This window comes from Balaenoptera borealis (genome assembly GCF_965194805.1).
Source record: "Balaenoptera borealis genome assembly, chromosome: 11".
NCBI lineage: Eukaryota > Metazoa > Chordata > Mammalia > Artiodactyla > Balaenopteridae > Balaenoptera > Balaenoptera borealis.
In genome coordinates, this window is record NC_138868.1 from 72,367,415 (window position 1) to 72,389,435 (window position 22,021).

Genomic DNA, 22,021 nt, shown 5'->3' on the forward strand with positions numbered 1-22,021 from the left:
AGTCCTGAGTCCTTCCTGTCCTTTACCTCTGAAAACTCACTGATGATCAGGTCCTCCCAATTTCACCCCCGTTCTAGGTCCCCCGGGGACTCCCACTACACCCTAGATGACACTAACAGCCTTCAGGCGGGCCTCCCTGACTTCAACATCTGTTCCTCCAGCCCCTCCTCTGACACCGCCAGAGGGCTCCTCCCCTGATCCTACAGGAAAAAAAAAAAAAATCCAGTCTCTCAACCTGACCAAAAGCCCTCCACGAACTGGCCGTTGCCTCCAGCTGGTATGCTCCCCCAGCTGGCTGCCCCCAGCTGTTCTGGACCCACCATGTGCCTCTCATCTCTCTCCTCCATGCATACTCCTCCTCTACCTCCGACGCTTCCCCCAGAATGGCCAACAAACTCATCCTTCCAAGTCCAACTCAAATGTCCTCCGCTGTGAAGTCGTCTGCACTCGCATTCCCCCATACCCAGCCCCCAGGGGTCACCGCTTTCTCCCTGTCAAGACGTTTGTCTCTCCAGTGAGTGGGCTGGCTGGCTCCTCCACTGGCCGCTGTGCTGGACCACGGAGGACAGAAAGCTCTCGTTTATCCCTGAATCCTCAGGGCAGAGCGCAGAGCCTGGCAGGCAGCAGGTGCTCGGCTCCGTGGCGTTCACAGAACGCATGCGCCAGACTCCGAAGGCCCCGCCCCGCCCCTCACCTGCTGGGTCCTCAGCGCATCCAGCTCCCTCTCCAGCCAGGTGCGCAGTCTCCGCTCCATCTGCTCCCGCTTCTCGCACGCGGACTGCAGCTGGGTCAGGGCCTGCTGCAGCTTCTCAACTTTCTCCACGTATGCCTGCTTCTCTCGGAGCTGAGCGGAGGAGGAGAGTAAAAAGGAACACGGAATTTAGACAGTGATCCTCAAAGCTGGGGTGGAGATGGGGGGGGTGTGTGTCAGAGTACCTCGAGACGCTATTTAAACTACAAGTGCACGTACCTTCGCCACTCCTATCCCTCAGGTGTGCTGGGACAGAAAAAATTTAGACGAAGGCCACCAGTTACACCTAAAACAGCTGGAATGCTAGGAACTGAAGACCCTAACAGGACACCTGCTTTCAGTCATTTATACAGCTCTGAGCTCTATCCACGGTTATTGCTTAGCCATTATAGCATCAGCAGGCATTGGAAATGAGGTTAATAAAGATTTTTTAAATGTTATAAGGAAATGCTTATTCTATAATGTTAACTGAAAAATCCAGAATCAAAAATTATATACAACATTATCACAACTATGCCTGCCTATCTATCTATCTGTCTATCTATCATCTATGTATGAAAAAGGACTGAAAGGAAATAAAAGCATCAACTGTGTTTGTCTGTATGGCAGAATAATAATTTCTCATCTTCTTTACTCTCTTCTGTATTTTTCAAATTTTCTATAACTACCAATTACTATTAGAAAAATTGTGTCTCTATGTATTTATGCATGTGTACCCATTTGTGTATGTGTGAATGAGTATGACAATATCTGATTATAGATACTTGTGGAGTAATTTCCTCCTAAAGATGTCAGAGCCCTTTATGGATGACAGCCCTGGAGAGACAGGAAAGGCCTAATGAACACGCAAACCACACAATCACTGAGGAGAGGCAAATTAAGGTAAAAATTGATTTATGTAAATGTCACATCAGGTATGGATTTAGACTCACTGATCAACCACTTCGAATTCTGACCCTCAGACTTTGTTTTCTTCCAGTTAGGAGTTTGGCCCATGTTCATAAATCCCAGGCACATTTCTAACTTTCTGGGGATTGACTGGTGCCAAAAATCAGACTGAGGCTTTTCCTTGATCTGGTCCTGGGTGAGAAGACACCGGATGCTATTTCCTGTCACTCTGCACCTGGACATGCAGATGCCTTGCAGGTGATTCAGATCCTGAGTTCAACCCATGACTGCACTGGCAAGTTGGAACATGCTAGCGATTTAAGTGCTCGCTGCAAAGGGTGGTTTCTGACTTAGCAGGCAACCCTGCCAGGAGCAATGCCTGTGCCCTAGCCAAAACCACTGCGATAAAAAACGAGGTGCTTCTGACCTTTGGCTGGGGGCCACGGACAGCAACTTATAGCCTTTTCTATACCTACTCTTGGGATTAGTTTTCATCTGACTCTTTCATTCACTGTGCCTTTGATTGTTTGAGGACCTACTAACTGCAGGTTCCTGTGCTAGAAAAGCCTCATCTGATAAACTATTTTGTGAGTACCATTCATACACCACTTACCATGTCGTAGACTGTATACCATTCTCTGAGTGTGTAGCCCCTAGAATATAAGTGCCACAAGATTTGTCTGCTTGGGGCAGAGTGCACAATATGTCCCCAAGGCCTGGAACAGCACCTGGCATCCAGTTGGTACTCAATAAGTATTTGTTAAATGAATGAGTTAATATTATCACTAACCAACTGCAAGATTCTTGGGGGCATCGATCTCTCTCATTCACCCTTGGATCAGCCTTAAGTCTAGCAAGGAGTATATAATGATGACGATGAGTAGTGGTAACAGTAATTAATCAGCCAACATTTTGGAGGCACTACCATGCCAAGCTTTGTGCTTTATATGCAGTATCTCGTTTAATCCGCCCAATAACAATAGAAGGTAAACTCTTTTATTACCTCCATTTAACAAGTGAGAAAACTGAGGACTGAATAGGTTGGTGACTCACTCAAGGTCACACAGCTGATACACCACCCATCTGACTCACGTGGTCTGCCTCTAGAGTCCAAGCCCTTAACCATCATGGGAAGTTATGGCAAGCGCTCAGTGTGAGCCATCTAAACTGAGTTAAGATCCTTCAAAGGAAACTTTAATAAGAACAAGGAGGGACACTGGAAGCCAGACACATGAGACATTTTGGAGAAGTTACATACAATCAATCAAACACAGATCCTATAAAGATATAATGACGAGAAAAGACCCATAATGCTGATTATAAAGAACCTGTCTTCAAGGAGTTCACAACTTTTGCTTTAACAGAAATATTAAAATTAAAATATTTCAAAATTATCACTTTCCTTCACTCCATACATGGAGATGGAGCCTTGATAAGTGCCCTCAGAATGAGTTCTGGCCTCCCTTCCTCAAAGCAGACCTCCTGTCCTTCAGGGGTTAAGGTCACTTTCTGTAGCAGATGTTTTCCTATTTAATGAGTTGCTTGTTGGTGACAAGGAAGAGACTCTGGGGCTGTTGCCTGGGATCCTCATGCTAGTATTAAAACTGTACATAGGACTTGTGGGGTTTAACGGGACAGGTTGAATGGACAAGACCCTACTGACTTAACAATCTTCCTCTTTAGCTGCATTAGCCTTGAAGTTGAAATTTGCTGAGACACCCAAGCCACCTGGCGCCAGGAGATGTTTCCTGAAGGAACAGCTTTTTATTGTCGACAACAACAGCAACAGCAGTTGGATTAATAACAGTGCTGTTTCCTGCGTGCCAAGCACCAACTCGGTCCTGGTGGAGAATATCTCGGTCATGCCGCTCTGTGACTTTGAGTTTCTACTCTCCACGGTGGGTCTGCTCGGCTCAGCCTCACCACACACAGCGGATGCAAGAGGCTCCCCTGTGCTGCTGTGTCTACAGCCCGGATCCCCTAGCCGGCACCTCAGGAGTGGTCATTCTACTTCCCCAGTCAGGCTTAAAGGCAAAGTCTACTTCTTGAAACTTCATCTAAAGGCTGGATTTCATCAGAAACCGCTAAACCCATCACGCTTGAGCGGCATCAACGTTTCCTGGATTGGGGGGTCATTACCCGGCCAAGCCAACTTCTGAAAATTGGAGACAGGTTTGCTGAACACCACCCCAATCCCACCCCATCAGCAGACTTGGCCTTTTTTACGCAATCGAGAGCCCAGAGACACAGCACTTGAACTGTTAATTGAGTCTCTTTTCTCCACAGGCACCAGTGGTTCCCAGTCCTTCCATTTATTTTCAGCCTTGGACACCTGCCAGCCAGTGGGCAGCAGCCTGGGTTTATGGCTGAGACTGAACTCTTTGCTGATGGTTATTCACGTCTGCCTCTCATCCTCTGCCTGGCTCTGGGGTGGATAAATTCTGTTTTTATTCATTTTTATTTGGGAGGTCACCTACATTGCTCGCCTGACTCAACTCCCTTGGAGTTGGCTGTGGTTAAAGTTGCTGGGTTAGGAAACGGAAACGGAGGCCCTCGGCGCTCTGCGCACCGCACCCCACCCCACGCCCCACCCCGCGGGCTCACCTCCTCTTCCAGCTTGATGACCCTGGCCTGGGCGTTGCTCAGAGCCTGGTCCAGGATCTCGATGTGTCTCCGGTGGTCCTCACTCGCGGTCCGCACTGCCGCTAACTCCATTTCTAACTTCTCCTTTTCCTTCAAGAATTCTTTGTCTAGAAGGGAGATGGGAACAAAACGACCTCTATCAGAAAGCACTCACCCTCTGGGCTCATTGCCAGTCTACATCTGGCAAGGATTAAAAGTAAAAAAAGCATACAAAAAGTAGAGGGTTGAATTACTGCCTTTGCTCCCTATTCACAGCGGTGGTGTGTAAAGCAAGGATTTTCTCAAAAACCACTGTCAACTATAGGTATAGTCCAGGTCACAGTTCCAGAGATGAACGGCACAAAAAGAACCAGTGACCCTGTGTTCTCAGGGGCTCACTTCTGTACAACATTTACTTTAAGGCTTCAAATTAACCTTGGACCTATGATTTCCTTTCAGGCTCACAAGCTCTCCAGCTTCTACCTTCCAAACCAGTGATGGAAAGGCAGGCAATACTAACGATAATACTAACGCTCTCATTCATAGAAACATAAACCAAGGTCCAGAAGGTTAAGCTTTCGCTCTGAGGCCACCAGTAGAAGGGAGCTTCAACCCAGGCCTCCAGTCTCTGGCTGGGTCCTCTTCCATATGACCTGGCCTCACCTTTTCTCTTAGTTCTGCTCAAGAGAGGAAAGACAAAGTGCTCTAGATGTGGGGAAACAGCTTTCCTCTCACTCAGTGACACTGTAGCTGCTGGTGATCACTGCTGCTCTGCACAGGGAGAGGAGAGGCTGCCTCACAGTGGCTTCCACACAGCTCTCCTATAGACTCATCCACCAGTTTCCTTAAGCAGGCAGGGCCCCCGCTGTCACGAGATCAGTATTATTTACTGAAAACATTTCTCCTGTTACAAAAGCAATGCAGGCATGCCTCAGAGATGTTGCGGGTTCCGTTCCAGACCACCGTAGTAAAGCAAGTCACATGATTTTTTTTTGGTTTCCCAGTGTATATAAAAGTTATGTTTACACTATACCGTAGTCTATTAAATGTGCAATAATAGCATTATGTCTAAAAAACAATGTAGGTACCTTAATTAAAAAATACTTTATTGCTAAAAAAATGCCAAAACAATGAAAACAGTAACATCAAAGATCACTGATCACATATCACCATGACAAGTATAATAATAATGAAAAAGTCTGAGATACTGTGAGAATTACCAAAACATAACATAGACATGTGGAGTAGATGCTGTTGGAAAAATGGCGCCAAGAGACTTGCTCAATGCACGGTAGCTACAGACCTTTAACTTGCAAAAAATGCAATAAAACAAAGCGCAATAAAATAAGCTATGCCTGTATATTTTATTTTTAAAGTAATTTAGAATATTTAGATATGCTGATTATAATATGGAAACACTTGAATGGACTTACTGTGTAAGATTAAGGGATTGGTTAAATAAACTACAGTAAACCCTACAATAGAATAGGATGCACCCAGTAAAGCTAAGTAAGAGAATATTAGTGATGAGGAAAAATATCGTCATTGTTGAAAAAAGGTGGTTACAAAACCCTATGCACACTTTTCCAAATTTGTAGAAAACAGGTTGTATAATTATAAGGGTAAGAGCAACAACAACAGTTAGAAATTGATTTCTCTGTGCCCACACCACTCAGATGCCTCGTACTGGTTATCTAGTCCTCCTAGCAAACCAAACTGAAACACCAAGAACCAAAGTCTGCAAAGCTATGCAAGCACGTGACTGTGGCTTCACTCATTCATGATTTCCTTGTATAGCCATTCATTCATTTAGCAAAGAGTTATCAAACATTAAGGACCAGCCTTATGGGCACTGAAGCAATAGAAAGAACGCTGTCTATAAGGAGCAGGAAAAATGTGGTTTTGAATACAGGGCAAAGACACTTTAAGGCTGCCAATACTCAATAAACAACTCGCAATTTTAAAGCCGGAAGGGATCGTAGGAAACATCACCATCCAGTTCCGCCCCCTTTGTTTTACGGGTGAGGAAAGGAAAGCCCAGGAGCAAAGGCACTCATCCAAGGTGCCCCGCCAGCTGGGGCAGAGCCAGGGCCAGATTCCGGGTCTCCTGATGGCCACTACAACGTCCTTCCCGCTTGACTGCACTGCCCTTGCTTTGTGAGCTTATGTCGACGGGAACAGGGTGCAATGGAACAGCTTCGGAACGAACAGAATGAAGGAGCAGACTTGTAAAGCGAGCCTTGGCTGTGATGCCTAGAAATAACGGCGCCTCTCGGAAACAAAACGAGGCCACCAAGATTCTGACCCAGAAGAGAGCATTACTTTTGGGCTCTTATACCCCATTGCAATGACCAACTGCCCTCCCCCCTTCTCCCTTTCAGTGGCATGAAATGCTGCCTCCGAAACTTCCTTCCCAGTGCATGGAGAGCGGGCATGCAAGAGGCCTAAACAAATGGGCCAGGAGCAGCCCACTGGCTCTGGGCCCCACCATCCTCTGCCCAGGGCGGACCAGAGCATTTCACGCTTTCTGTGCAAAATTACTGACATTTGAGCACTAGCTCCCTGGGTTTGGACAACATCTGAACAGGCGTGGTGCCCACTGCCCTTGTCCAGGCTCTGGAGGGCACCCCGGAATTAGTTACTCAGTGGGCAGGCCTGGCAATGAACCACCGATTTCAGAGCTTCTACCTGCTTGTCAACCTAAGCTTAACAGTTCTTGTCTTTGTTGAGGGCAGTCAAGGACACATCAATTTTGGCCAGAGGCAAAGTCTAGAGGCCAAACCCAGAGCTTCTTGCAGTTTTCAAATTGATGGTCATAATTATTGCTGTGTCACAATGACAAACATTTGGATTTCTGAATTAACGAATACCCCTCCCCTCCAACACACATGCGCAGGCACACACACACACGCACACACACACACACACACATCCAACAGTTGCTATTCCCTTGATAGGCAGTATCATATTGTGGATAGAGAATGGACTTTAGCATCAGAAAGAACTGGGTTCAAATCCTAGGTTCACCACTTTCCAGCTCTGAGGCTTTGAGTACGGTATAACCTCTTTGAGTCTCAGCTTCCTCATCTATCAAACGGGAAAGATAACATTTAGATCATGGTGTTGTTGTGATGACTCTGTTGACGGAAATTATGCATATAAAGTATAAAAGGACCGAAATATCTAAGACTTTACCTGTTTAGGTCATTATTGATTCCCTGAGCCTAGAACATTGTCTGACTCAATAAATATTGTTGAATGAATGAAGGAATGAATGAATGAATCACTACTGTGTGCCAAGTTCATTGCCGATGGTATAATAAATGGCAGCTCTTGTTAGCGTTTAGCATTTGGCATCCTTGGGATCTCCTGACAGCCTTTGTTATGCAGCAGTCCACTCTACCTCTGAAGCCACCACTCATCAGATGGCTGGTACTGACCTTGAACGTCTCTGGTTCCCTTCTCTGCCCAGGCTCCCTGAACCTCACAGTGTGCACATCAGGACAAAGATGTGGGTATCGGATGAAGACTCCATCCATTAGCTCTGGAATGCTTTATCAGGTCTCTGGAATTCATGGGTCCAAACATCTTTGTCCTGAGTTTGGTGACTTTAGACTTCAGGCTGAAGTAATATCAGTTAGTATCACTCACACTGGCTCAGAACTCCTTGTCCATTGACAGGAAGTAGTGTTCTCGATGGCAAAGTTTTAAAAACCGATGTTCATGACAATTGTGATAATAACAAAACCCGCTCATGTTTGTTGAATGGGTACTGTGTTCCAGGAATGGTGACTTATACTATTCCCTTTAATTACTCCATTTATATTATTTCCTTTAAGTTTACTCTATGAGGTAGGCGCTATTATTATTTCCATCTTCCAGTGGAGGAACATGACATTAAGAAAGGATAAGTAACGTGTCCACAGAAGTGACGCTCGTCAGTGGGAGAGCGAGAACCGGCATTGGCCTCTCTCTAATGCATGTTCACAGGCACGGCGCTATAGTGCCTCTGCTGTGCAAGTGTGCGGGGATGAAGACCCACAGGATAACAGAAGCAGGGGGCGTGGGAGAGCGCCATTGTAACACAGCTCATTGTGGCACAGAGTTAAGTATGTCACAAATCATATCCTGTATCTCAAAATACAGCAATTAATCCTCACGTGCGCCCCTTTGCAAATATTAATTAATTAAGCATCTGCTACATGGAGGCATTACAGAGAACTAGATAAAAGCATGGATCTAGAATCAAGCTTCCCAGGTTCATATCCAGCTCGACCACTCATGGTTTTGTGACATGAAGTAAACGAACGTCTTTGTGCTTCAGTTTTCTTGCCTTTAAGGTGAGGATCACAACAGTACCCACTTCAAAGTGCATATAGTTAAGTACCCAGTAAATGTCAACTGTGATAATGCCAAGGTTATTGTTGTTGTCGAAAAACTGTGATAAATTCTTGGGGTACAAGGGGCGGAGGATGGAGCATTCTGCTCTCAGCCGGGTGGGAAGAGAGGCAGGGACACCGGCAGAGGCAATGTGACCGGCTGCTCTAACAGATGCTTGCGCAGGGACTGCAACAACACAGGAAGGACCCCTACCTCAGGCCAGGGTGTGAGGAGGAGGTGGTGTCCGGGCAGTGAGCCTATGGGGTGGGGGTCACTGTGCCCCTTAACTCCCTGGAGACACGGGAACTGGGTGTGTCAGAACCACTGGAAAAAGTTATCTCTTGGGAGATGCCAAGGGTGAGTCCCATGAGTGAAACCACCTCACAGGAAAAGTCCTTTCAGTCTGTTTATTAGCTAAGCCCCCTTGGGATGGATCTCAACAAAGATCAGCCTCACACTGAACTTTTGGCTGTGCTCCAATGTATATACTGAGAATTCCTAGAACAGGCAAGTTGACACAAGGGAACTCTTGCCCAGAATGGTCTGTTTACTCAGTGGATATGAATTACCCTCAACTGTGTGGAGCAGGGCGTTGTTTAGCCTGATGGCTCCGGTCCCATTTACACAGAGGATGTCTGCTCGCACACAGTTTATTCTGGAAACCACAGCGATGGCATGCGCTTTGTAGCCAGGCCGACCTGGTGTGATTCTGGCACCTTCAACATACTGGTTCACCTTGGACACATGACTTCCCCTCTTCAGACTCCATCTCCTCAGATGGAACTAAGAAGACCTATTTTGCAGGACTGTTACGAGGATTAAAATGATGACCTGTAAAACACCTACTATGGGGCTTGGCACATAACAGATACTTAATAAACAGCAAGAGCTAAGACACATGACACCCAGGCACTGTGCCTTCAGTTTTACAACAGAACCTTATTTCCTGAATCCTCATATCAACTCCACTTGACAACTGAAAAATCTGAAGCAAGATGAGCTATGATACTTGCAACAGGTCAAATGGTAGTTGCTTTTGTGCCTTTACCCCTAGGTTAGTCTCTTTGCTTGAAAAAGAGCAGAAGTGGATGGAAGTGAGAACAGGGCCCAGAATTCAAAGATGTTCCCCTTCCATCTTACCCTCCTTTGCCAGCTCTGCGTAACGTTCGAAGTGGACAGTCTGGTGAAAGAGTTTCTGCAATTACTATCTGAGCACTAAGCTTGACTGCTAGCTGAACCATTGGGTGGTGGACCCTAGTAACCTCTGTTGAGAAACAGGTGGAACATGGGCGTGGGATCTGGCAGTGGAGGTGTCAGGGCACCGTGTGCTGCGCTGCTGGTTTTTAATGCAGTGCTCCAACTTATGGCTGGAGCTCATGGCGGGGTGCAAAGCTGTAACCTGGCCCTTCTCAAGGAGGAATTCATTTTCTAGGTCTTTCCTGAAAGAATGGGTTTTTGATGAGTTTTTCCCTAAGCCCAATACAGCTGGAGGGACAGAGGAGTCTGGTTGCCACCAGCTTGACCAAGGGGTGACTAATTCACTAGAATGCTTGGAAGGCAAAAGAGAGGTCTTTCTCCAAATAGCATGATATCACCTATATGTGGAATGTAAAAAAAAAATGATACAAATGAACTTATTTACAAAACAGAAATAGGCTCACAGACATAGAAAACAAACTTATGGTTACCAAAGCGGATGGTAAGGAGGAGATAAATTAGGAGTTTGGGATTAACAGATACACACGATTATATATAGATAACCAACAAGGACCTACTGTACAGCACAGGGAACTATACTCAATATCTTGTAATAACCTATAATAAGAAAGAATCTGAAAAGGACTATATATGTATACGTACATACACATATATATACATACATACACATATACATATATATATAAAACAGAACCACCTTGCTGTACACCTGAAACTAACACAAAATTGTAAATTAACTATACTTCAATTAAAAAACAAAAAGAGGCAAGTGTGTCCTCACCTGGAGTAGACAGCTTTCACAGTGGCTGCTCAGACAACACTCCACTTGGAAGCATGTCTACTATACTCCTCCCTTCACAGGGCTAAGTCCTGAGCAGCCCGTCTGCATCACAAGACCCTGCTCACCTTCCCCTACCCACCACCCCCCATTTGACAGGATCAAACCTGAAGGGCCCTGTGACCTTTGACAGGATCAAACCTGAAGGGCCCTGTGACCTGAGCAGAGTCACGGAGAGTCTCTGGTCTGGGACCGTGTGAGGGTGAGCCTGGGCGAGAGGGGGACGCAGACACGGAGAGGCAGGCGAGCTCTGAGGCTAGTGAGCACATCCCGCGCGTGCACTAGAGAAACAGAGCAAGCACACGGTGGAGAGTGAAGACTCAAGCAGATGGACGTGGAGAGATGGATGAGAGTCCACGGTGAGAGGGAGAGCAGGAAACATAGCCACATGGACAAACACGGAGCCCCCCAGAACCATCTGCCCCTTGATTCTCACAAACAGGCCAGCCCAGGCCCCCGGCCCCTGGCCCCTGGCCCCTGCGAGGCCTGCCTACACGTCCTGCCTGGGGCCTCCTTCACACACAAAGATACTTCTTTAAAGAAAAAAAGGGCTTCCCTGGTGGCGCAGTGGTTGAGAATCTGCCTGCTACTGCAGGGGACACGGGTTCGAGCCCTGATCTGGGAAGATCCCACATGCCACGGAGCGACTGGGCCCATGAGCCACAACTACTGAGCCTGCGCGTCTGGAGCCTGTGCTCCGCAACAAGAGAGGCCGCGACAGTGAGAGGCCCGCGCACCGCGATGAAGAGTGGCCCCCGCTTGCCGCAACTAGAGAAAGCCTTCGCACAGAAACGAAGACCCAACACAGCCATAAATAAATAAATTAAAAAAAAAAAATTCCTCTTATCTGGGCCTAAGCTAGCCCAGTTGGATTTTTCTTTTTGTAACCAAAAAATCACTAAGACACTCTCTGTTGTTTCTTTACACCTCTATTCCCATCTCCACCAAGAAAGGACTTGATAGTAATGCCTTAGGACAAGGCTGACCAACACTAATGGCACTGACTCTGGTAACTAGTCACTTCACCATACTGATAAAATGGACTCCCTCTTCTGAAAAGATGTCTGAATAATTACTTGCCATGTTATCTCTTCCTAAAATGTGTCCTCCTGTTTCTTCTTCCTCAGGATTCTTTGGCCCTGAGTTCCATATCCCAGCACCGTATCTTATAATTCTGAGCAGCCGCTGGGAAGGAGCCTATTCCGAGGGTCAGCTATGATTTATGGGGTAACTGAAGTCAGATCCTCTTGGAAGTCCTTTCTTTTGAGGTTGTGGGAGTGGAAAGACAATAGGAAGGTATTCCAACTACTTCACTATCCGCAAAGCTATTTAGGTTCATTCTGCCTCAAAGACATGCTACCCTCGGAAGCTCATTCTTATATCTGCCCTCACCCCTTCACCCCAGTTTGAGTGTCAAACTGGCAAACCCAGAAAGAGATCCCCAAAATATAAGCCAAACAGAGCAATGTTCACATCGTGTAAGAGTGATCTGTTCACATGAGGTTTATTTGATGCAAAACAACATAAGAGATAACCTACCTTTAAAAGCCACACTCATTCATTCAGAAATGAAAAAGCGATAGAATACAAAGCTGACCCCATATGCCCCTGGTTTGGCTTTCTGTTATCTTTTAAAAATTTGCTGATAAAGTTTCTCAGGTAAGGAAGCTCGTTATTTCAGAAAAGGGTGTTGGGCTCTCTGCCTTCCCTGTATGCATGTGAAGGTTGCCATGGTTCCAGGCAACGGGAGACAAGGGTTGTGAGTGGGAGACTAAATAGGTCTGTTAACAAACACAGGGACACTCCAGCCAGGGCTTGTTTTAAATGGCTGAGAGTGAACTGTTTTAAAACGAATTCTGTAATAAAGAAAATTAAGAAGGGGAGTTCAACCAAACTCTGTTCTGCGGAGCCCTGGGAGAGAGAAGGATGGGGAGAGGAGAAAAGGGGTGCAGTGGGCCACGTAGGAAGGAGGAGGCTTCTGACAAACGCACCCCTGTCTCAACCAGAAATTTGTTCGGGTTTCGTGCGTTTTACATACTGGGCTTCCAGATACGCTTCCTTTTAAACAAGAGCTCTGAGTTTGAAAGCCAATGGCTCAGACATCACAAGAGAAACACAGATTTGTGGAAATGGCTGTTGTTAACATGTAGGGAAGACTTTTTTTGGCAAAATGAATCAATACGAGAAAGGGAGGCAAAGCCTAAAGTGTGAAGGATTTATTCAATCTTTGTTGCTCCAAGTTAAAAGGAAAAGAAAAACTTTCCCTTTTACAAAGTATTATGGCAGCGAAATTACTCTAACATGCAAATTAGTTTCCCAGGCCCACCCTAAAGGCTACACACTGCACGAAGCTTTTCTGATCCCTTCAGTAAAACAGATCTCTCCTGTACAGGAGAACCTGCACACAAACACTTTGCTGGGGGAAGTAGTTCTTTCACGAGTCTTTATACCATATCCTGCTTGTACTCCAGGTACAGTGGCTGATGTCTGTCTGACTTATCCTTCCTACTGGGCTTACTTCATAATGTGTCTAAACCCCTCTATCTTTGTAGGACTTTAGGAATCTAAGATAGTGGAAGTGTTGCGTATGTAAAGAAAGAAATATGACAAGTTTAGGCAACAGTCACTGAATAAGAGGATCCTATCGATACAAGATCAAATTCTAACTGGATATTTAAAATAAAACTCAAAAATGATCCTTTTCAGATGCTTATCACTGGAAAGTAACAAAGCCTAACCACAAAATCTTCTATTAATCTAATGGAGGAAAACAACACATTTTGGTCTTAACATACTTAATTTATCTATTGCTCTTTAATATCCAGGAAGTGAGTTTAACACCCCAAAGTGCTACTTTTTGTAGCACCAAACGTAAAATATCTCAGGTATGATTTGGTAAAATATTTCTTTGAATACCAGTAAAAGCTCTCTTAATATAACTTTTTCTAATCTACTCATTCTTCATACTGCATTTTTATTTTAGAAACTATACTTATACACCCAGGTATAAATCATAGGTATTTTTTTACCTGCCTAGATTTATATATATGTAGCCTGCAAACTCACTTGACTGAATATACACCCATTCATCCAGCTCAGCTTCCACATGTACTGTTAAACCTTCCACTTTATTTTTTTTTAACGTGAAGTAAAAATGTACTGCTACTTCTGTGTCACTGCAGACAGCGTAATAACACATTAAGCAATGAATTAAAAATGCCACATAAATACAGGATGCACAGGGCATTTGATTTTGACTATACACCTACGCGTGAATCGATTATCAACTAAACCTGATAACTTACACTTTCTATAACCTCCACAGAAGTCCTATTTTGCTTTCTCTTTTCTTAACACAAAAAAGATAAATAACATACACGTCTATTTCCAGGTATGACAAAGTAAGACCCTACCAGACAATCTGGCTGCCCCTGCAGAAAACAGCCATGAAGCCTGGATATAATGCAGAGAGCAATGACCTGACAGGAGGGAAAAGTGAGGCAGGCAGACAGATGGCGCGGGAGGCCACTCACTGCAGAGGACAGAGCTGCACCTGTGCTGGGGCTGGACTGTAGCCACTGTCACATTTCATGGCACTGTACACTTAAAATGTGTACACTTTATTGTATGTACATATAGGTATGTATTATATACCTATATTGGGTTTTATTAAGGCATTATTATAATATGTATAATAAAATGATGTTTTCTAAATGGGCCCTTTGAAGGGCAGATATGGCTTAACGCCAAAACCTGGCTGAAAGATAGAAGTTGATGCTGGGGAAATTGTTATATCTGGGACAGAAGTGACTCAATCTAGGACTGACCAGGGAGAAAGAAATGCATCACCTGCAATTATATGTTCTCCCTTCCTTTAACTTCTGCGACCCCTCCCATTGTCATTTTTGTAACTTGCTTTGAGCAGATCCTTTTATTCTTCTTCTTTCTACCAAACCACAGTCTTTGTCGGCAAGAAGAAAATTAGTAGCAGATGCAAGCTTATTTTTAATGGTCCAAGACCAAATTTTCTGAACTTAAAGCAAACACTTTGTCCTGTCAAAGTTCTTGGATTCCATTAAGATACAACTGTATGTTCTCCCTCCAATTCATGAACCAAAAATAATTTCAAAAACTAATTGTAAGAAACTATACCACAGGGTTACTCATCGTATTCTGCTAATTTTTTATTCTTATCATCCAGATAACAAAGAGTTTAATTTCATAGACATGCTGAGAAAACTTTTAAGAGTCTAAACTCTATGCTGGTCTCAACAATTTTTTTGTTTTTGTATCTGTAGTGGATTATCCAGCAAGGCCTTTTATTATAATTGGCTCTGGTTCAAAGACAGTTGTAGAAGTCAGAAACACAGAATGTTCATTCCAGTAGTTAGAACTCATTTGAGATGACTTGAATACATTATTATTAAGTCACAGTACTGGGCTATAATTTGCAGTAAGACTTCTAGTACAAGAATTATTTATGTTCGCTTACTAAGGCTGGATTCTTCTCTGGGTAAAAATGTGAAATCTTTCATCACCCCCAGAGCCAACAGAGATGACCTTTGGAGAAGGGGAAGGAAAAAACAAGAAAAAGGAGGTGTTCTTGTCATGGTCTTGCATTAAGCGCCTAGGGGGCCTTGGACAAGTCATCTGATCATCCTTGGTCACAGTTTCTTCTTTAATGAAGCATGGAGGCCATGCTAAATGAGCTCTAAAATCATGGGGAGTCCAACCCTGCCACCTCTTCCCACCCCCCTGGTACACAGGAAGTAGCTCTACAGAGTCAGGATGCCCTGGGTTCAAAACCTGTCTTCTCCACTTACCTGCCTGTATGACCATGAACAAGTTACTTAACCTTCCTTTGCCCCAGTTTCCTCATCTATTAAATACCTGTAACACCTACCTCACAGGGCTGCTTGGAGGATGAACAGAGACGGTGTACCTACAGAGGCTAGCACAGTCCTTGGCTCACAGTAAGTGCTCAGTCCGTGGTGGCAGTTGTTACTGCCGTTAGATGACCTGAAGCAGGACCTGAAGGCTAGATGACAAGGGAGCACCCCTGCAGCTCCACCTGAAGATAAACTTTGAACCATTAGATCAACAGCCTCTGGAAACACTGTCACTCACAACGGCCATCAGATGGCCTTTTAATGAGCTCTGGTTCAGAGGACACGTGTATCGCTGGTAACCTTTCAGGTCCTTTCCAACCCTGATATATAAGATCTGCAGACATCATCTCACAGCAGGATGCTTATGGGAGGATTTATGGTCCTGCTGGGAGAGGCACCCCTGAGACCTCACTACCCAGGCAGTTACCAGACGTGGCTAACCACAGAGCTGTCCTGCCCAGCCCTGTCTCCATCGTTAGCTAATTGTGGATCCCCACTGGGGTAACTAAGGTTTGTGACTGCATTTGTATGTGTCTCAGTTTATCTAATGTGAAATAATCACGCTCACCCGATTAGGAATTAAGTAAAAGATGACTGTGGAACTCTCCCAGGAAAGAAAATAACAGTTATATCCTGATTTATAAATTAGGACAATTTACAAAATAAGACCTAAATACTTCTGAAGTTCTTTATTTTCCATCCTCCTTTTGCTGGGGTTTCTTCTTTCCCTTTCTCTTCCATGACCAGTGCCTGGAGAAGAGGTTCACAGACTATGCCCTGCAGGCCAAATCCAGGCCACTTGTCCACGGCTCGTCTATGGCGGCTTTGGGGCTACGGGGACAGAGTTGAGTAGTTATGGCCCCCAAGCAGAGAATTATTTACATTCTGGCCCTTTACGGAAAGAGTTTGCTGACCTATGACCTAGAACACTGCGCATGCATGGCAGGTAGCCAATAACTCTTTCTGAATACGTGATAATGGTCATCATTTCATTCAACATCCAATAAATGTTTATTAAATGCTTCTAAGCACCAGGCACTGTGCCAGCTTCTGAAACACGGTGACCTGGGAATACGATGGTGAGGATGACAGTCAGGGTCCGTGCCCTCATGGTGTGGACAGTTTAGTAAGGGAAGAGAGAAGATGATCATCCAAACAGTTCCTTATTTGCAGTATGATGACTGTTTACAAAGGGAACAGGCTACTGGCGGAGTATATAAAAGGAAGACCGGATCCTATCTCAGGCAGCCTTCTCTGAATAACTGCCATTTAATTTGAGCCGAGACCTGAACGTGGATTTCTTGCCTCTGAACTGCCAGCGAAAGTGAGGGGTCCCTGATGCCACATGAAATGCAAATGGGTTTCAGTCTGTTTTTCAGTCTGTGCTTCCTCCATCCATCCGTCTAGCTACGAGTGCAAGGAACACAGATCGTAATGAAGTTCGAGACACTTGATTTTTCAATCCCCAAACAGGAATGCTAAGCAAATAAATAATTTAAAAACCAACAAGGTGAAAATCATAAGCCACGTTCACCTGTTAGACACTGGATATCAACACATGACCAAGAGACCATTCTGCCATCAGTTCTGGTTTTTTAAGCACAGAAAATCGGTCTAAATTGAGGAACATTACTTTTCACGCTTGGGGAGAAGATTTGATGGAACACAAACAGATGCCCTACAGCCTGGGTGCGCTGCTGGTTGTCATGGAGGTTTGAAGTTTCTTGGTGCTGCCTGTCAAGGTTGATCAAGCGGCTTAAGCACTCATATGCTCTGTCTTCCAAACCCAGCAAGGCTCGGCAGGCCACCCAGGCATTCTTTGGGAACACGGCCCATTGACCCCACCCTGAAAACTGGCAGGTCCTTTCAGAGAAGGTGGAGGAAGGTTGCAAAGGAGCAGGAAGAAGTGTTGCAGAATAAATGCGTGGTATAAAGTCTTCTTTGCATTTCCTATCACCGATTAGCCCGAAGAGCTCTGCTGGCTAAATGGGGAGATTCATTCCTCTATTTCTTTAGAGGAAATGTAGGTACAGGGAGATTAAGCATCTAACTTCAGGTCACTGAACATGTCAGTGAGAGCCCAGGAACCAGAAGATGCAGTAACTGATCCAACATTAGTTGCTTTAGCCCATGCCTACAAAACCTTTGCTTTTTAGAATCGCACAGTCCTACTAAATATAGACGTCATCTAAAAGATCATCTCCTTAAAAGGAGAATCATTAATTTAGGGCAAGAAAATTTTCTTGGTTTAAGAGATGCACCTTGGCAGGCTTCGCGGACGATTCCTTCCCCTTTGCCCGGGAGCTGATCTGTGGTGTCTGGCATGGTCTACGGATTGGTTAGTGCGAAAATATGGCCAGCTGCTACAAAAACTTTCATATACCATAGCCAGCTCTCATCTCCAACATAACCATAGCAGAGTAAAGAAAAGGAGTCAGGGAACCAGAAATCAACTATATTGTAGTATATAGCGGTCATTTTCATGAAAAAATACTACTGTTCCTCATAGTAGAAGATTTCCCTTACCTGGATATCTTCCTATTTGAAAAACCAAGGAAGGAAGGAGAGGGGGAAGGTGGAAGGCAAAAAAAAAAAAAAAAAAAAAATCAAGCATTTTTAAGTTGCTTCTTATTCTGAAGATAGTTCATTAATAATTTCGCCTAATATCTTGAAATAACTGAGCAAAACCAGAGGTAGCTCCCAGCATGACTGGGAGACATTGAGCTAAAAAGAACATTTTGATACTGATGCACCATGATGAGAATTTCAAGCCTGTTGTTACAGGGATTTCCCAGTTTTACTCAGTCCCTCAATAAACATTTATTGAGTGCCAGGTACATAAAGATCCAAAGGGTTTTAATGAGGGTTGGGGATGGATGTTGGTAAAGAATGCCTATAGTTCTCTCACCTAGTGGAGGAGATCCGTGCAAAGGAATGGTGCCCACAGAGAATGTAGGCAGAGTAGGTGCTTGTAGTAGGGGTTTCCCACTGAGTCAGGAGCTGCAAGCACCAACAGGCCCACAGAGGAGGAAGAAGCCCAGTTCATCCATGTGTGATAACATCTAACCTCTCCTTCCTACTGAAGCCTGATAGAAACCCACAACATGATGTAATGAAACCCAATGAGGATTCAGAATAAGCTCCTTATGCTCTATGTAAGTCAAAAGAATTAATGTTTATGTCATTGTAGTTTCTGCTTTGTGTTTCACACAAGCCCTTAGAGGAAATACAAAAACCAGAGGGATTTTGTTTTAGGAAATTATTTTTGTCTCTTTTATGTTCTATAAGAGACAGAAAATCAAAGTACCTAAGGTAAAATTCAAGGGTAAGATGACGATTATAAGATACATTGAAAATGGCAAGTTATTATTATTTTTAATGGAGTGGTCCCACACCTTTTTTTGGTTCATTTTTAAACCCATGGGGATTATAAGGGAAATCAAATCCTATGAATTAGTCTTGACTGATTTACACCCATTACTTATTAATTTAAACAAATAAATGAATGTCCAAAAAACCTTTTTTTCTTAGACAGGGACATTTAACAAAAGCCAGAATCTGACTTACATAGACTTCAGTTTAACCGAATATGCTGAATCCATGGGGCCTAAAGAATCCTAAGGGGGTGGTGGTGGGGAGATGAGTTGATGGCCATCCTGTAACATGACTGGGTTTCATCCTGGAATAATACGAGTGTGCCAGAGCTAATCAGCTCCCCCTCCACTCAAGAATATAAGAAGATCATCTGTGCCAGTCTAGTTTCCCCGCATCTAATATTTTATTTTTGGCTTTCTGACCTACTAGTGATGGAAATTCTGCAGAGTTACCAATTTTAAGAAAGAAACAGTTAAAACGTTTCACTTATTTAGAAGACAGAGCTAAGAATGATGACAGACATTCCCAGGGCACTGCGTTTAGTAGACAGTGGTCTGTGTCTGGTGTGTGTGTGTGTGTGTGTGTGTGTGTACACAAGCACGCACACATACATGTGACAAATAAGTGAATGGGAAAACTAGGAATCTCAGTAAGTTAAACAAGCTAAAGGACCAAAAAGTCCCAGTTTCACTCAGCCAGATCAGAAAGGAAATTGGCTAGATGCTCTGTTTTTAAGGAGCAATTTGGCTGCAAACATATTTGGAAAAACAAATAAGTAAAACCAGAAAACACACGCACACATTTTTTAATTCCTCCAAAGAGAAAAACACAACGCCATGAGGTGATAGGGAAAAACACTCCTCAGACTCATCAAATTCCTAAGCACTTCATTCAGCAAGATTTTTAATACAGACAAATCTCATGTCCGAGAGGAGCACGATTATCGCCCTATTGAATGTTCATTTCAACCTGTAGAGCTAAGTGGTAATGACCAAGGCAGTCCTTCCAGGCCTTCATCAGGCTCCAACTAAAGAGCAGAATTCTACTTCTTTAAAGAAAAACTACTCTGGGCAGCAGGGAAATTTAGAAATCATGCCAGGAAGGATGTTCCCTTTCTGTTAGCTGAGAGTTTACAGAAGTCCTCCCGACCGCTCATGCTTCAAGAGTGCCTTGGGTGTTCTTGGACCTGGACCCCGAGCTTCAACTTGAACACCGAGCAAAAAAGTCAAATATGTTATTATTTCCTTTCCTTCTAACTTTTCCACTGGCCAAGGTGGTTGTCAGGGGCCTCCCACTGTAGCCTTAGCTCCTGGTAGGCATGATCCAGAGAAGTCACTACTATTTGCTATGCAGTCAGACTTCCCTTTCTCTTAGCCAAGCATTAGAACCTCAAAAGACTCATTTGAAAAGGAGTAAAATAGATAGCTAGTGGGAAGCAACCGCATAGCACAGGGAGATCAGCTCCGTGCTGTGTGACCACCTAGAGGGGTGGGATAGGGAGGATGGGAGGGAGGGAGATGCAAGAGGGAAGCGATATGGGAACATATGTATATGTATAACTGATTCACTTTGTTATAAAGCAGAAACTAACACACCATTGTAAAGCAATTATACTCCAATAAAGATGTTAAAAAAAAAAAAAAAAGGATGGCTCCTCTCGAGTGCCCAATGTTTATAATTATGACTACTAGGCACTGAAAAGTACTTTTACAATAGAGCTTCTAAAAAACTATACAGATAACTGAACACATTAATAATTGCGAAGAGAGATAGTAATTTGTGCCTGCCATTCTGTGCCCACGTGCTAAAAGGAAAGCCTGACAGAGAGCACCACCCATCACCAGCCTCCAGGGTACGTCTGCACCTTTGTTATTATACCTCACTTAGCTATGGGCATGAGATGACTCAACATGCTCAAACCTTCACTGGTTACTTAATCCCAACTCCTCCTGCTCCTCCTGCTTTTTATTGGTAAAGGATGATCAAACATCTAGTGGCTCTAGTCACACTCTTTTCTCTCTCTCTCACTGTCATTATTCAATTGGTCACCAAGTCCTACTAATTTGTCACTTGTTTATCTGTCTCCTACCCTCCACTACTACTTCTGTCTTAGTTCAGGACCTCTACCTCTCTTGCCCAGATACTAAAATATCTGTTAACTAGTCTCCTTGCCTACAGGTTAGTTCTTCATGAATTTCTCTTCTTCTGTGCCTCCCTAATTAGCTTCTAAAATATAAGCCTTGCAAACAATGAAATCATAAATATACTTGAAGAAAACATAGGTGAATATGTTTATAATTTTGGATTGGAAAAAGCATTTCTAAGTATGACATAAAACCTAGAAGGCATAAATACAGTCACTTGAAAAATCTTCTGTAAGATAAAGAACACTATATTCAAAGATAAAAAAACAACTGGGGAAAATATCTGCACTATATTTGGCAGAGGACATGCTAATTTCCTTCATATACAAAGAGTTCTTCCAATTCACTAAGAAAAAAACCTATTGTAAATTTGAAATAACATCTCAAGTCCATCTCTTGGCTACACCAGGAGACGAAAAGCTAATGCAAATAATTATAAAGCTGTGAGGAAGGCACATGTCCTGAAAAGACCAGGTACTGAAAAATTGGTTAGATATCACTGTTAGCAAACCTGCTTCAAATGTCCTGCCAAGATGCAATTACATCACATGTCAACACTGAGGCACATTTCAACAGTTGAAAAATGCCCCTGGACTCTCTTGTTTACGCCTCTGGAACACAGCAGCGTATGTTTGCACAGAACAAATCATTCCCTGTAAAGCTGGAAGGGCCTCTTTGCCTACGTTATTGATGTTTTAGTTTTGAGCCAGAAGGTTAAAATCTTTGGGAACATTTCTGAACTCACACGACACCAAAACCTATTAGTCCATTAGCACAGCCTAGGCTGGGAGGTTACAGCAAATGCCCATCAGATGAAACTCACTGACGTTTCCATTTTGACCCAAACTAACTGACAAAATAATAGCCCCTGACAAGAAGGCAGAGTATCAGCAAAGTGACATCACTGACATAACTG

The 22,021-nt window shown here is 44.0% G+C and overlaps 1 protein-coding gene across 4 annotated transcripts in view; it reads right to left on the bottom strand.

Annotated features, from left to right (window-relative positions):
* The window catches only part of AMOTL1 (angiomotin like 1), a 108,587-nt gene that overhangs the window by 20,500 nt on the left and 66,066 nt on the right, over positions 1–22,021 (bottom strand). For all 4 annotated transcript variants that reach the window (XM_082339892.1, XM_082339894.1, XM_082339895.1 and 1 more), the window contains 2 exons: positions 4,244–4,389; positions 695–844 (listed from right to left, as the gene is read on the bottom strand). In XM_082339892.1, the coding sequence (XP_082196018.1) occupies positions 695–844; positions 4,244–4,389 (296 nt within the window). The remainder of the gene's footprint in view (positions 1–694; positions 845–4,243; positions 4,390–22,021) is intronic.